This window comes from Manihot esculenta, chromosome 12, assembly GCF_001659605.2.
Source record: "Manihot esculenta cultivar AM560-2 chromosome 12, M.esculenta_v8, whole genome shotgun sequence".
Classification (NCBI taxonomy): Eukaryota; Viridiplantae; Streptophyta; class Magnoliopsida; order Malpighiales; family Euphorbiaceae; genus Manihot; species Manihot esculenta.
This window is the reverse complement of record NC_035172.2, coordinates 5,549,804-5,565,622: the sequence shown is the minus strand read 5'-3', so window position 1 is coordinate 5,565,622 and position 15,819 is coordinate 5,549,804. Positions and strand designations below refer to the sequence as shown.

Genomic DNA, 15,819 nt, shown 5'->3' with positions numbered 1-15,819 from the left:
ATTTGCAGTGGTAATGACCAATAAATTATTTTTTAAATTTAAAATAAATTTACATTTTAAATTTTAAAATATAAACCAATTATTCTTGTGTCCTTGTGTTGTATATAAAAAGAAAACTTGTGCATCTTAAATAAATTACATTTTTATTATATTTTATATATTTGTCTGTTATAATATACTTTAAAAAACTATTTAAATTTATAAAAAAAATACATTAATAATGCTGAAAAAAATATTTAATAAAAAATCTTGATATAAATTTAAAATTAGTAAATTTAGATATTAAGAATTCGTGTGTCTAATGAAAATATTTAATATAAAATTATTATAAATATTTTAATATAAATTAAAAATTAAAGAATTTAATATTTTTTTTGAAATTCAAAGAATTTAAATTTTAAAAATTTAAATTTTATATAATAAATAAAATATTTAATATAAAATTAGTATAAAATATTTTGATATATATTAAAAAAGTTTATAATTTATTTTTTATAAATAATAATAAATTTTAAAAAAATAATATTTTATTAATAAAATTAAATTTTAAAATTAAATTATTTATTATTTAAAAATATATATTAAATTATAAATTTTATTAAATTTTAGGATAAATTAATTGTTATATAATACTTTACCACTTGCGATAGTTATTAATTTTATTTTTTTCATTTTTTATTTTTTAAAAAAATTTATCCCTAAATTTAATCTAATTTAAGAATAATTATAGAAATTAATTATTTTTTAACCCTTATTAAGCAAAAAAACCTGTTCTCCTTTTCCCTTCCTCTTCCTCATTCTCGCCGTTTTATTAATTCTTCTCTCGAGAAACCCAAAACCAGAGAGATTTCAATTTTCTGCGCCTTGTTGTTGTCGGAGAGGATCAGAGGAGTTTCTTGTTTCCATTTCAGTTCACAAATTTTCGCCTTTCTTAATGTGTTGCTTTCGGAATTTGCATATCTAGTTTGATTCATGTGGGATCTTGAGATTGAGTTGTCATCCAGCTGAGACTCGTCAGGGCCTGTTTTTGGGCACTAGAAAGAGAATATTGATACAGGAAATAAACAATGGTTCACTTGTTTTTGTCGGAACCTAACTGGAAAGAAGATGGAGTTCGTGGAGATAGTGTCGTTGCCTAGCAATGGATATCTCTTTTGAACCACTTGGAATCCCTTATCTGGTCGTTGATGACTGCTGGCGGTGGAGCAGAAGCTCGTTTATGGCTTTGCAGTACAATATCAGGCATTACTTCCTTGACCTCCCGCCAGCAGCGGGACCTCTTTGTGAACTTACTGAGAACCAGGCCTACAAATCATAGTCAGGCCTACAAATCATAGTTTGGCTTCCCAGCTCCTGCAAATGATATTTGAGAAGCAGCCGCGGAAAGCTGGACCCATCATAGCCAAGAGAAGTTAGATGCTTGAGAAGTTCTTTGCAGGCAAGTGGGTTTTATCTATTGGACAATTTGTAGTCTATAAATGCATTTCCTTGATGTTTACTTGTTTCTTGCAAAGATTTCTTTTCCGAAAGAATGTTTTCATGAGTTCAAATTGGCCTCTTCTCTATGTTTATATAGTGAAAGTAGCTTAATTGAACGCATGACGTGAAACTATTAATCCTTTCTATGGATCTATGCTATTGTTGCATGCAGGAAATCCAAAGCTTATAATGCAATGGTTTTCAATTTTTGCTAATGGGGGTGGATTGGATCACAAAAAGGGTGCCAAAGCATTATCACAATTTGCATTTGTGAATCGTGATATATGTTGGGAGGAGCTTGAGTGGAAAGGAAAACATGGGCAATCCCCTGCTGTGGTGGCTACAAAGCCTCATTACTTTCTTGATTTGAATGTCCAACGAACAGTGGAAAATTTTCTTGACAATGTACCTGAATTTTGGTCTTCCACTGAGTTTGCTGAGTCCTTGAGAGATGGTGATATTTTGTTCATTGATACCAAGTACTTTGTCGAATTTTTTGTTGGCTTGATGTACAAAGAGGATTCAAGAGATGTATGGGAAGTTATAAGTCAGTTTCTTATGAATGAATCTTTTTCCTTTTTGTGTAACAGCCTCCTTATCACTCTTGGAGACAGGGAATTGTTCACTGTTCTGGAATTGCTTCATATTTATTTAAGCATGAATATGGAACCAGTGGATTTTGGTAACTCATCTTGTTGGCTTGAGTTTGCACTTTCTAGATTCAATGATTGTGAATCTTTTGATTAGCTGCTTCTGTTAAATGCTGTTATCAATCATGGACTGCCAGCTTCTGCGGCTTGTGCATGATGTAGAGTCGCAGGAGGAACAAACAAAAATCAAGGACATTGTATCTCAGATATGCACAATCTCAAGCACGGGAAACAGCTTGGATCCTTTACTGAATGAATGCTTCAAGATGAAGACAACAGAAGCAATTAAGTTCTTGGGGCTTCAGTCTTGGGTTATTCATTATGCATTATCAGACGAAAGCCGAATTTCAGAATCCTGGGAATCTTTATTTTCAAATAATGGTATAAGTTTCCAAAAGTCTGATAAATATGCAATGCTACATCACGTCGGATTGTCAGAAGAAAGTGACTATGAATTGGATAATGTTGCATCAGTTAAGAGAAAGCGCAGGAAGAAAAAGAAAAGTAGAAAAAAGAAAAGGAACTTTGATGATGAGGAATTCTATGAGAATGAGCTGCTGGATCTCGACACCTCAAATGATCAGCTAGGTTTGCAATCTAAGGCTGGAAGTTGGTTGCTTTCCACGGATGGATTTTCTGCATCATGGACCGATGTAAGTTAATCATCTGAATTAGGAACTGTTTACTTTATTTTATCACAGCATTTCTTTTACCACTTCACTCTGTTAACTTGCATAATACATGTGAGGAATGTTCCATTATGATTATGTAGTAATCTAAAAATATTTCAAAAACATCTTCATGTGGCCTTTTTCTGATTAATCAAATATGCCTGAAATTTGTTGATCACCTGTTATTAAATCAATTGTCAATGTGTATTTTAAGCTAATTTTGGTTTTTCCTTATTGAGGTTAAATTTAGTACCTTTCACGTGGTTGGAAGATTAGTAATAGCTCTACCAATACTTTTTTGAGTAGATATTTTGAGACACTTGTTTCTCCGAGTTGTAAAAGTATTGATTGAAGTTAACATCTTTTCTGATAGTTCTTCATCAGTATGCCTGAGGCTTTATCTTAATCAATAGGTATTTTCCATCCTATTGGTCCTTCCTCTTGCCTCCATATTCATGTTGTGTGTAAAGAATGCTGCCCAGATTTACAAACATACTGACATATATTTACAAGCACTAAATTGCTGCTCAGATTCAACATTAACACAAAGAACCTAACAATAATAATCATACATTTTAAAATTAAAACTCGAGTATATTTTCTACGCTCAAAAAATCTCCTCTTTGAATTCAAAATATCTCCTCCCCGGATTCAAATAAATGAATTTATAAGATTTAAATTTATATATATCATTTATTTAGTTTCTATAGTAAAAATTTTAAAAAGGGGACCAAATCAACCAATTATTTTTTTAATCGGGCCATTCAGGTTCAAAATCGGCAGTTCGAACCAGCCAGGTCTGGTGCAGTTAAGGAGGGGAGGCCTATAACTAGCGCGTAATAAACAGTCCTGGTCCTATTCATGTTCAAACTGGCAAGAGCTAGCCATGAATCCCAAAAATCTTCCCATTTCCCAAATGGGCAAACCCATCATTGGGCAAACCCATCATTGGGAAAACCAACAAAGAAGGCAGCACTTGGAAAATTATTGCTATGACACCCAGCAAAGAACCTCTGGAAAGAGGCAGTCAAGAAACCTCAGCAAGAAAGAAGAAAAGTGACCAAGAGTTTACAGCAGATAGGAATGAAATGGGTAAGAGGTGGCAAGCATAACCTGGTTGATAGGAGTATGTAGTAAGAGAAAAAAAAAACAGATACCATAGGTCATGATACGATTCCATTCATCATTAATATTCATCTGATTACTCATATTTCAAATGAGAAGTTCAAAAGCAGAACTATTTTTAACAGCTAGAAACAAAATATTACACATGAAACCAGGAATATTTAAAGGCACATGTTCTGAAGAAAAGACCTTCGGATCATTTGTGTCTACATAGTAAGTAATCATAGTGAGAGGAAAAAGACAATTTGTGTCTACATAGTTAGGATACATGTATTTTTGTAAGAATGCACTTTCAGCTTAACTGATCATCAATTATGTTCTGCAGGTTGACTTGCCTGACCACCTCTCAAAGTTTTACTTTTCTACATGGATGAAATGGGTTTTTGCTAAGTGATGCTGCTTACTATTTGCAGCATAGGTAGGACGTCAAGCATCATCTCTAATTCGATATCTTCATCTTGTCAAGCGAACAAGTGGGACACAAAATTCTTTTGTGTTTCTCCCATTATTTTATGCTTAGTCAAAATTCTATACTTATTAAGTTGCAAGATGAAAGGAATGCCGTGATCAGGTCTTATGCATTTGTTAGTTTCATTTTATTTTTCCTTCTTTAACATTTGAAAATCAATTCTTTTTCAGATGGGCAATATCTTGTTGCAAGCAGAATTCTCTCTGGTGCCATATATGCTCAACTGATTAACTTAGGTAATTCATATTATATCAATCATCATCAACTTTAGAGGTTGTTACATTTCAGTTCCTCATATTCAATTTGTTACCATAAATTAAAAATATTACATAAACATCCCTCATTCTTAAAAATGTTACATAAAAAATCTCTTAATTCATTTTCCGTTCATTTGTCAGATGGAACTGGCATGTGGCAGTATCACAGTGAAAATAAGAACTTAAAGAAATTAAACGTGCCACACAGCCAACACACTATCTTCTTGAGGTGTATCATGTATGAGGATAGGAAATATCTTATGTGGCATTTTCTATTTTTTAATTTTTATTTTTATATTGTGATACTGCCACATATCAGTTCTATTATAGAAATGAACAATAAATAGTGGAAATAATTTTTATATGACATTTTTAAATATTATAAATTTTGTGGTTAAAATTAAAGACAAGGAACTGAAGTGTAACTATCTCCAAATCGAGAGATGGTTAATATAAATTACCTGATTAACTCGGGATCTGCTGGTGGAGTACATATCAGATGGTGTGTTAGCATGTCCAGACTATACTACGGAATCCCATACTTTTTAGGGATTAAACTTTGCAGAAGAACATTTCATCAGCAATCATTACTGCCATAAGGTTTGAGATTTATGCTTTTTATGGCTACTTTAGACTTCAATATGAACAAAAGTCTCAAGTACCGAATGTTCATTGTCATTTTACTGCAATTTTTTTCACCTATGGCTAGGTTTCAGAGTGCAACCCTGCATACTGATCAATGTGAGGTGGGAGAGCCAGCCACACACATAGATGTGCAGGATGAAGAATTGATCAAAACTTTTTGCTCGGAATCTAAGTACTTGTTTGGTTCACTGTAGAGATGGAATGAGAATTACTTGGTTCAGAGAACTCCACATCTCTTCCTCCCTCTCCTTTGCTCTTTCCCTGCCACTTGTATCTGTGGAATCAGATTTTCTTAAATTGATGTGTCACAGATAATCTGCCTCCGGCTAGTGCACTGGTTTGCTGGGATTATCCCTTGATTTCACAACTCATAAGCTCTAGACTCCAATTCTGTAAGTTCAAGGTCTCAATGTTGTTACCAATTTCTATCGCTTTTGAGATGCTTATGTGACAATGTAAGAGAGGTTTCCATATCTATGTGGAACAAATTAGGTCCAAATTGCCAACTCAATGAACTGTAAAAACTTGAAAATCAAGCTAGAAATATTTATGTACTTGTAAATTTTGTTCAGAATTTGTTATCCCTATCATTTCTTTCTAACGTTTACAGCTTTACGATTGGTTTCCAAGAAATCTTTTCTCACCAAAAAAACCACACTTAACTGGATCTATGAAATGCATGGGCTTACACATGGGGATTGCATGAAAGCAAAAACTTCTGCAGGAGACAGAGGCTCAACCAAAAGCATAAACTGGTCTAATGAACAGTTGATGTCTAGTCCCACTGGTTAAATCACTCTCAGCTCTCTTATCACTTGGTTATGTGCAGATTTTCCTAGAATTCCACATTATATTATTCATCATTTTATTTTTTTAATTATTATTTGAAGTTTTATATTAATTTTTTAAATTTTTTTATAAGAATGAAAAAGATGTTTACAGAAGCTTATTATTTAACTAAAGATTCTAACTCTATTATTATGTTATTGCTTTTCTCTACGTATCGAAAAGATTGATCCATAATTAACCATTTACATACAATTTCGCAAGTCCAATTCCAGTTGGAAATCCATACCTCCAATATTTTTAGAATTCTCCATTGCAGCATCATTTACAACCACACATAATTCACCATAATAATTCAACTTATTGCCTTTTTCATTTATAACAAATATATGTAACAACGTAAAAGCAAATGTTGCCCCATTCATGTAAACTTCCTTATACTCTAAAAAGAAGTTTTCCAGATGAAGACATCGTCCAGATAACGAGGAGTTCTATTTATTTATTTACTTTAGATGCCAATAGTCTTGCTAACACCAAGAGTATCGATAAAGTAATTGAACTATTCACCGTGGACAAATAAATCCCATCTTGATTTGGAAAAAAATTCGGCATGTAAAAGTATTGATTGAAGTTAACATCTTTTCTGATAGTTCTTCATCAGTCTGCCTGAGGCTTTATCTTAATCAATAGGTATTTTCCATCCTATTGGTCCTTCCTCTTGCCTCCATATTCATGTTGTGTGTAAAGAATGCTGCCCAGATTTACAAACATACTGACATATATTTACAAGCACTAAATTGCTGCCCAGATTCAACATTAACACAAAGAACCTAACAATAATAATCATACGTTTTAAAATTAAAACTCGTGTATATTTTCTATTCTCAAAAAATCTCCTCTTTGAATTCAAAATATCTCCTCCCTGGATTCAAATAAATGAATTTATAAGATTTAAATTTATATATATCATTTATTTAGTTTCTATAGTAAAAATTTTAAAAAGGGAACCAAATCAACCAATTATTTTTTTAAATCAGCAGTTCGAACCAGCCAGGTCTGGTGCAGTTAAGGAGGGGAGGCCTAATCATAGTGAGAGGAAAAACACAGTTCTTATTCCTACATCTAACACTCAATCAACAGTAATTCCATGACACATTAAAGGCTTACCTGATGAAAAATATAAAGGCAGGCTAACATACTTTGGACATAGCTTCTTGAGGAATATATGTCTTTAATTATAGAGCCAACCACACAGTCCCGAGGCTGTAAAAAAGTTAACTTTCAGAATGCAAACCAATTCAGACATGAAAAGGAAAAAAAATTAGAAACATATGTTATTAAGCATAAAGGACAACTATTCAGAGTAGAGACAGACAAGTATATGACTAATGCAAGATTAAAGTTCTCAAACTTGATTTACGATCTATGTTTTAAGTGTTGGTAGTTTATTTGTGAGTTAAATTATTGATATGTAAGTTTGATTTTTATTCTTTTTTTTATTCCATTATTTTTTATGATAATGTGTATCATTTTACAGCTGTGATATTTTAATTTTTCTGTATTTATCTTTTTAAAGTTTCAAGCACAATTTGTTATTGAAGATTGAAATGACCAATTGAATATATTTTATGTTCAATCAATGTAGTTTAATGAACTTTTGGAACATTTCATTTGTTTAAAATTTTATGTTGGATAGATAATTGATTAATGGTTGTGTTATGATGAATTTGTAATATATTTATTTTGTTTAAATATATTTAAATTTTCTAATTCAGGTTGGTTATTTGGGTTACAATATCCAAATCTTAAAATTTTTTGTCATTAATTGAAGTAAAAAAATCGGATTAAGTCGGTTTCGGATATTGTGCGGGTATCGGGTAAACGAATTTGGAACAGATATGGGTAGTAAAATTAAAATACTAAACAGGTTTGAGACGGATTCGAAAATTTTACATATAATCGGATTTGGATACTCTTAATTTTGCGGATACCCTAGCTGTTGCCATCCTTAGGTAAAGTATTATATACCTATTAATTTATCATAAAATTTAATAAAATTTATAATTTAATCTATATTTTTAAATAATAAATAATTTAATTTTAAATTTTATTTAATCTATATTTTTAAATGAGGCTTTGTAGCCACCACAGCAGGGGATTGCCCACGTCATGCGTTCAATTAAGCTACTTTCACCATATAAACATAGAGAAGAGGCCAATTTGAGCCCATGAAAACATTTCTTCAGAAAAGAAATCTTTGCAAGAAACAAGTAAACATCAAGGAAATGCATTTATAGACTACAAATTGTCCAATAGATAAAACCCACTTGCCTGCAAAGAACTTCTCAAGCATATAACTTCCCTTGGCCATGATGGGTCCAGCTTTCAGCGGCTGCTTCTCAAATATGTTTTGTTGTTACTAGGAGAGTTCTATACTTTCTAATGGACATATTAGATTACTTGAAGACATACTTGCATGTACGTATGGTGATGCGATTAAAAACATACAACTTAATAAAGAACAAAGTAAAGATAACTTTCAAAAGGTTGCTCTACTACATACCTAACCAATGAATGTAATTAGAAACATAGATAATAGAGCGAAAGTTGGTCTATCACACCCCTAACCAACCAATGTGATTAGAAATATAGATAATCAAGCGATTTCAGTTTTGAAAATGCTACAAGAAATTCTTGATAAGTTAAACTAAGTATGGAGGAGGTTCATATTAGAATGATACAAGGAAAAAAGAATACTCCATGCAATAAATCAGAGCTCCACTGGGATCGAGACCCAGTTCCTCCATAACATCATCCAAGGAAATGAGTTCCCTGATAAATGTGAATTAGATCTCAAAAACTAAACAAATAAATAAACAATCTACATCACAAAAATATCAAGCAAGTAATATATGGACTCTACTCACCCATAGCCACAAGATAACCAAATTTTTAAATAATAATAATTTAATTTTTAATTTTCTTATAAAATATTTATTCTCTTAAATTTATTATTACTTATGAAAAGAATAAATAAATTCTTAATTTTTAAATTTAATTTTTTTAATTTTCAATATACATCTCAAATATTTCACAGTAATTTTATATTAAATATACATCTCAAATTTACTTATGAAAAAATATTTAATATAAAATTTCAATAAAAAAATCTTAGATATAAATTTAAAATTAATAAATTTAGATGTTAAGAATTATGATGAAAATATTTAACATAAAATTATTATAAATATTTTAATATAAATTAAAAATTAAATAATTTAAAATTTAAAAATTTATATAATAAATAAAATATTTAATATACAATTAGTGTAAAATATTTTGATATATATTAAAAATTTCGTAATTTATTTTTTATAAATAATAATAAATTTTAAAAAATAAATATTTTTTAATAAAATAAAAGTTTAAAATTAAATTATTTATTATTTAAAAATATAGATTAAATTATAAATTTTATTAAATTTTAGGGTAAATTAATAGGTATATAATACTTTACTCAGGGATGACAACGGGTAGGGTACCCGCAAAATTGAGAGTACCAAAATCCGAATCCGATTATATGTAAAATTTCCGAACTCGTCCCAAACCTGTTTAGTATTTTAATTTTACTACTTATACCCGTTCCAAATTCGTTTACCGATACCCGCACAATACCCAAACCCGACTGAACCCGATTTTTTTACTTCGATTAATGACGAAAAATTTAAAGATTTGGATATTATAACCCAAATAACCAACCTAAATTAGGAAATTTATATATACTAAAACAAAATAAATATATTATAAATTCATCATAACACAACCATTAATCAATTACCTATCCAACATAAAATTTTAAACAAAAGAAATGTTCCAAAAGTTCATTAAACTACATTGATTGAACATAAAATATATTCAATTGGCCATTTCAATCTCCAATAACAAATTGTGCTTGCAAACTTTAAAAAAACAAATACAGAAAAATTAGAATATCACAGTTGTAAAATAATACACATTATCATAAAAAATAATGGAATAAAAAAAAGAATAAAAATCAAACTTATATATCAATAATTTAACTCACAAATAAACTACCAACACTTAAAACATAGATTGTAAATCAAGTTTGAGAACTTTAATCTTCCATTATTCATATACTTGTGTGTCTCTACTCTGTATAGTTGTCCTTTATGCGTAATGACATATATTTCTAATTTTTTGTCCTTTTCATGTCCGAATTGGTTTGCATTCTGAATGTTAACTTTTTTACAGCCTCGGGACTGTGTGGTTGGCTCTATAATTAAAGACATATATTCCTCAAGAAGCTCATGTCCAAAGTATATTTTTCATCAGGTAAGCCTTTAATGTGTCATGGAATTACTGTTGATTGAGTGTTAGATGTAGGAATAAGAACTGTCCTTTTCCTCTCACTATGATTACTTACCATGTAGACACAAATTGTCTTTTTCTCTCACTATGATTACTTACTATGTAGACACAAATGATCCGAAGGTCTTTTCTTCAGAACATGTGCCTTTAAATATTCCTGGTTTCATGTGTAATATTTTGTTTCTAGCTGTTAAAAATAGCTCTGCTTTTGAACTTCTCATTTGAAATATGAGTAATCAGATGAATATTAATGATGAATGGAATCGTATCATGACCTATGGTATTTGTTTTTTTTTCTCTTACTACATACTCCTATCAACCAGGTTATGCTTGCCACCTCTTACCCATTTCATTCCTATCTGCTGTAAATTCTTGGTCACTTTTCTTCTTTCTTGCTGAGGTTTCTTGACTGCCTCTTTCCAGTGGTTCTTTGCTGGGTGTCATAGCAATAATTTTCCAAGTGCTGCCTTCTTTTGTTGGTTTTCCCAATGATGGGTTTGCCCATTTGGGAAATGGGAAGATTTTTGGGATTCATGGCCAGCTCTTGCCAGTTTGAACAGGACTGACCAAAGTCAAAGTCAAACACGGGACTGGTTGATTTGGTCCCGTTTAAAATTTTTACTCTAGAAACTAAATAAATGATATATATAAATTTAAATCTTATAAATTCATTTATTTGAATCCAGGGAGGAGATATTTTGAATCCAAAGAGGAGATTTTTTGAGTGTAGAAAATATACATGAGTTTTAATTTTAAAATGTATGATTATTATTGTTAGGTTCTTTGTGTTAATGTTGAATCTGGGCAGCAATTTAGTGCTTGTAAATATATGTCAGTTTGTTTGTACTTCACACTAACTTAAACTAATATTATGAGATCATGAATGCCATGAGACTTTTTTGGTAAAGTTCAGGGTTTAAATATGTATTCGACTAATATTATATTAGCATTCATGATTTAGTTACTCATCACCACTGCATCTTGTCTAGCTAAACAATTCTCTAGCCCATCATTTGGATGGGGTGGCTTGGTCATTGTATCATTCCAAGCCCCTAGAAGTAGTAAGGTTTTGTTTTATAACTGCATTGCCTTTGTATTTAAAGGCATTGAAGTATCTGAACAGTGATCATGGAGTTTATTTGAGCAGATTGCCTTTGTAAATCTGGGCAGCATTCTTTACACACAACATGAATATGGAGGCAAGAGGAAGGACCAATGGGATGGAAAATACCTATTTATTAAGATAAAGCCTCAGGCAGACTGATGAAGACTATCAGAAAAGATGTTAACTTCAATCAATACTTTTGCAACTCGGAGAAACAAGTGTCTCAAAATATCTACTCAAAAAAGTATTGGTAGAGCTATTACTAATCTTCCAACCACGTGAAAGGTACTAAATTTAACCTCAATAAGGAAAAACCAAAATTAGCTTAAAATACACATTGACAATTGATTTAATAACAGGTGATCAACAAATCTCAGGCATATTTGATTAATCAGAAAAAGGCCACATGAAGATGTTTTCGAAATATTTTTAGATTACTACATAATCATAATGGAACATTCCTCACATGTATTATGCAAGTTAACAGAGTGAAGTGGTAAAAGAAATGCTGTGATAAAATAAAGTAAACAGTTCAACTTACATCAGTCCATGATGCAGAAAATCCATCCGTGGAAAGCAACCAACTTCCAGCCTTAGATTGCAAACCTAGCTGATTATTTGAGGTGTCGAGATCCAGCAGCTAATTCTCATAGAATTCCTCATCATCAAAGTTCCTTTTCTTTTTTCTACTTTTCTTTTTCTTCCTGCGCTTTCTCTTAACTGTGCAACATTATCCAATTCATAGTCACTTTCTTCTGACAATCCGACGTGATGTAGCATTGCATATTTATAAGACTTTTGGAAACTTATACCATTATTTGAAAATAAAGATTCCCAGGATTCTGAAATTCGGCTTTCGTCTGATAATGCATAATGAATAACCCAAGACTGAAGCCCCAAGAACATAATTGCTTCTGTTGTCTTCATCTTGAAGCATTCATTCAGTAAAGGATCCAAGATGTTTCCCGTGCTTGAGATTGTGCATGTCTGAGATACAATGTCCTTGATTTTTGTTTGTTCCTCTTGGGACTCTTCATCATGCACAAGCCGCAGAAGCTGGCGTCCTTGATTGATAACAGCATTTAACAGAAGCAGCTGCTCAAAAGATTCACAATCATTGAATCTAGAAAGTGCAAACTCAAGCCAACAAGATGAGTTACCAAAATCCACTGGTTCCATATTCATGCTTAAATATGCATGAAGCAATTCCAGAACAGTGAACAATTCCCTGTCTCCAAGAGTGATAAGGAGGCGGTTACACAAAAAGGAAAAAGATTCATTCATAAGAAACTGACTTATAACTTCCCATACATCTCTTGAATCCTCTTTGTACATCAAGCCAACAAAAAATTCGACAAAGTACTTGGTATCAAGGAACAAAATATCACCATCTCTCAAGGACTCAGCAAACTCAGTGGAAGACCAAAATTCAGGTACATTGTCAAGAAAATTTTCCACTGTTCGTTGGACATCCAAATCAAGAAAGTAATGAGGCCTTGTAGCCACCAAGGCAGGGGATTGCCCATGTTTTCCTTTCCACTCAAGCTCCTCCCAACATATATCACGATTCACAAATGCAAATTGCGATAATGCTTTGGCACCCTTTTTGTGATCCAATCCACCCCATTAGCAAAATTTGAAAACCATTGCATTATACGCTTTGGATTTCCTGCATGCATCAATAGCATAGATCCATAGAAAGGATTAATAGTTTCACTTCATGCATTCAATTAAGCTACTTTCACTATATAAACATAGAGAAGAGGCCAATTTGAAGTCATGAAAACATTCTTTCAGAAAAGGAATCTTTGCAAGAAACAAGTAAACATCAAGGAAATGCATTTATAAACTACAAATTGTCCAATAGATAAAACCCACATGCCTGCAAAGAACTTCTCAAGCATATAACTTCTCTTGGCTATGATGGGTCCAGCTTTCCGCGGCTGCTTCTCAAATATCATTTGCAGGAGCTGGGAAGCCAAACTATGATTTGTAGGCCTGGTTCTCAGTAAGTTCACAAAGAGGTCCCGCTGCTGGCGGGAGGTCAAGGAAGTAATGCCTGATATTGTACTGCAAAGCCATAAACGAGCTTCTGCTCCACCGCCAGCAGTCATCAACGACCAGATAAGGGATTCCAATTGGTTCAAATGCGATATCCATTGCTTGGCAACGACACTGTCTCCACGAACTCCATCTTCTTTCCGGTTAGGTTCCGACAAAAACAAGGGAACCATTGTTTATTTCCTGTATCTATATTCTCTTTCTAGTGCCCAAAAACAGGTCCTGACGAGTCTCAGTTGGATGACAACTCAATCTCAAGATCTAGGGATGTAAATGGGTAGGATACCCGCAAAATTGAGATTACCCAAACCCGAACCCAATTATATATACAATTCCGAACCCGTCCCAAATCTGTTTAATATTTTAATTTTACTATCCGAACCCGTCCCAAACCCGTCAGTCCCAAACCCGTTTAACCCGGACAATATGCGAACCCGATTTTTTTAATTCAATTCAATGAGAAAAACTAACAAATAAACTACACCTAACAACCCAGCAAACCCAGTAACAAGAACCACCACCCAGCAGTGTGTTCAATAACAACAGCAACTCAGCAACCCGGCAAACAATGATTTATAATAATATAATCAGATTAATTCTATAAATTCTAAAAATCAACAGTATTACATTAAACAAATAGGAAATAATTAGATTTTTTAATTCTAAAAATCTTTAATAGCAACTAAAAATTTTCAAGAACATGCACATAAAAGATCTTGATTATCAAAAAATTTGATTGCAAACCTGAGGAGAGGAGAGTTCCAGGAGATGTCGCCGACGCCGATTGAGAAGGAGAAGGGTTGTCTCTAGCATCAGTGAAGTGGGGGAGAGAAGCGTCAATTGAAAAGAGTAGATGTCACCGACTGGGGGGAGAGAAGGAGATATCGCCGATGCCGATGCCGACTGGGGAGAGGGAAGAGTTGTCTCCAACTGGGAAGTCGGAGATGTCGCCGATGCCGACCGGGGAGAGGGAAGAGTTGTCTCCAACTGGGAAGTCGGAGATGTCACCGCTGGAGAGAGAGAAGGAGATATCGCTGACTGGGGAGATCGTCGGAGATGTCACTGCTGGAGAGAGAAGGAGATATCGCTGACTGGGGAGGGAAAGGAGACGTCGCCGGTGCCGACTGGGCTGCCGGCAGTCGTCAGTGAAGTGGGGGAGAGGGGGACTGAGAACTATGGGAAGGGAAGCGAGGGAGAGAGGCGCCGACGGAGAGAGGTAAGCAGAGTAAAATGAAAAAAGGATTTAGGGATTAGTAATTTATAAAATTATAAAATACTAAACTTTTTATGAAAAATTTTATTTGTGAAATGAGAGTAAATTTAGAAATAAGTGCGATAAAGTAAGTGCAGTAAAATATTAAAAAAAATAAAAATTTAAATATTGTGCTTTACAAAAGTGATATAATCATAAAAAAATTAATTTTGCCACATTTGTAAGCGATAAGGGTAATAATATATTAAAAGTTAATTTATATTATAATCTTATTTATATTATAATTTTTAAAATTTAATAAAATTTATAATTTAATTATATTTTAAAATAATAATAATTTAAGTTTTTTGTTTTAATAAAATACTTATTCTCTTAAATTTATTATTATTTACAAAAAAAATAAGTAAACTCTTAATTTTTAAATCTAAATTTTTTTATTTTTTATTTCACAGTAATCTTATATTAATATTTTATTTATATAAATTTTTAAATTTTTAAATTTTAAATTTTTAAATTTTAAATTTTTAAATTTTTAAAATTACAATTATCAAATATTTTATTATAATTTTATATAATTTTAAAATATAAAATTTAAATTATTATAAAAAAAAAATTCAAACAATTAAATTATTATAATTTAATAAATTAATTTTAATAAAATAATTATTCTGTTAATAAAATAAAATTTTAAAAATTACATCTTTTCATATTTTACTGCAGTATTACATTAAATATTTTAATTAAATTAATATTAATAATTTAATATAAATTTTTCTATTTTATTTTATTTATTTTATACATTTACTGTTATCATATATTTTAAAAAATTATTTAAATTTTATAACAAATACATTAATAATGTTGAAAAAATATTTAATATAAAATTTTAATAAAAAATCTTGATATAAATTTAAAATTAATAAATTCAGATGTTATTGAAAATATTTAAAAAGTTTATTATTTATTATT

The 15,819-nt window shown here is 31.4% G+C and overlaps 2 protein-coding genes across 21 annotated transcripts in view; one reads left to right on the top strand and one right to left on the bottom strand.

The window, feature by feature from the left end:
• The window catches only part of LOC122721387, a 21,027-nt gene extending 6,145 nt beyond the window's left edge, over positions 1-14,882 (bottom strand). Inside the window, exons 1-4 of one of the 11 annotated variants that reach the window (XR_006348054.1) lie at positions 14,382-14,882; positions 13,455-13,770; positions 12,118-13,245; positions 7,250-8,914 (exon numbers count right to left, since the gene is read on the bottom strand). Coding sequence is in view for 2 of the 11 variants with exons in the window: in XM_043949052.1 (XP_043804987.1) it covers positions 12,183-12,911 (729 nt within the window). In the remaining 9 variants the exon portion in view is untranslated. The other 10 variants (XR_006348056.1, XR_006348055.1, XR_006348061.1 and 7 more) reach the window with 10 other exon arrangements.
• LOC122721388 lies at positions 1,652-5,871 on the top strand. 10 transcript variants are annotated; one of them, XR_006348065.1, is made up of 5 exons: positions 1,652-1,933; positions 2,070-2,782; positions 4,251-4,343; positions 4,565-5,251; positions 5,361-5,871. XR_006348065.1 is itself a non-coding variant. In XM_043949059.1 (4 exons), the coding sequence occupies exons 1-2, from the start codon at positions 2,240-2,242 to the stop codon at positions 4,619-4,621; spliced, it is 600 nt and encodes a 199-aa protein (XP_043804994.1). In that variant the 5' UTR covers positions 1,652-2,239; the 3' UTR covers positions 4,622-4,630; positions 5,151-5,251; positions 5,361-5,871. The 10 variants fall into 10 exon arrangements, 6 of the variants coding, with proteins under 6 accessions (XP_043804994.1, XP_043804992.1, XP_043804995.1 ...); XR_006348064.1 differs by having other exon boundaries at positions 1,652-2,510; positions 2,604-2,782; XR_006348063.1 differs by having other exon boundaries at positions 1,652-2,782; positions 4,565-4,630; positions 5,151-5,251.
• Positions 14,883-15,819: the final 937 nt, after the last annotated feature.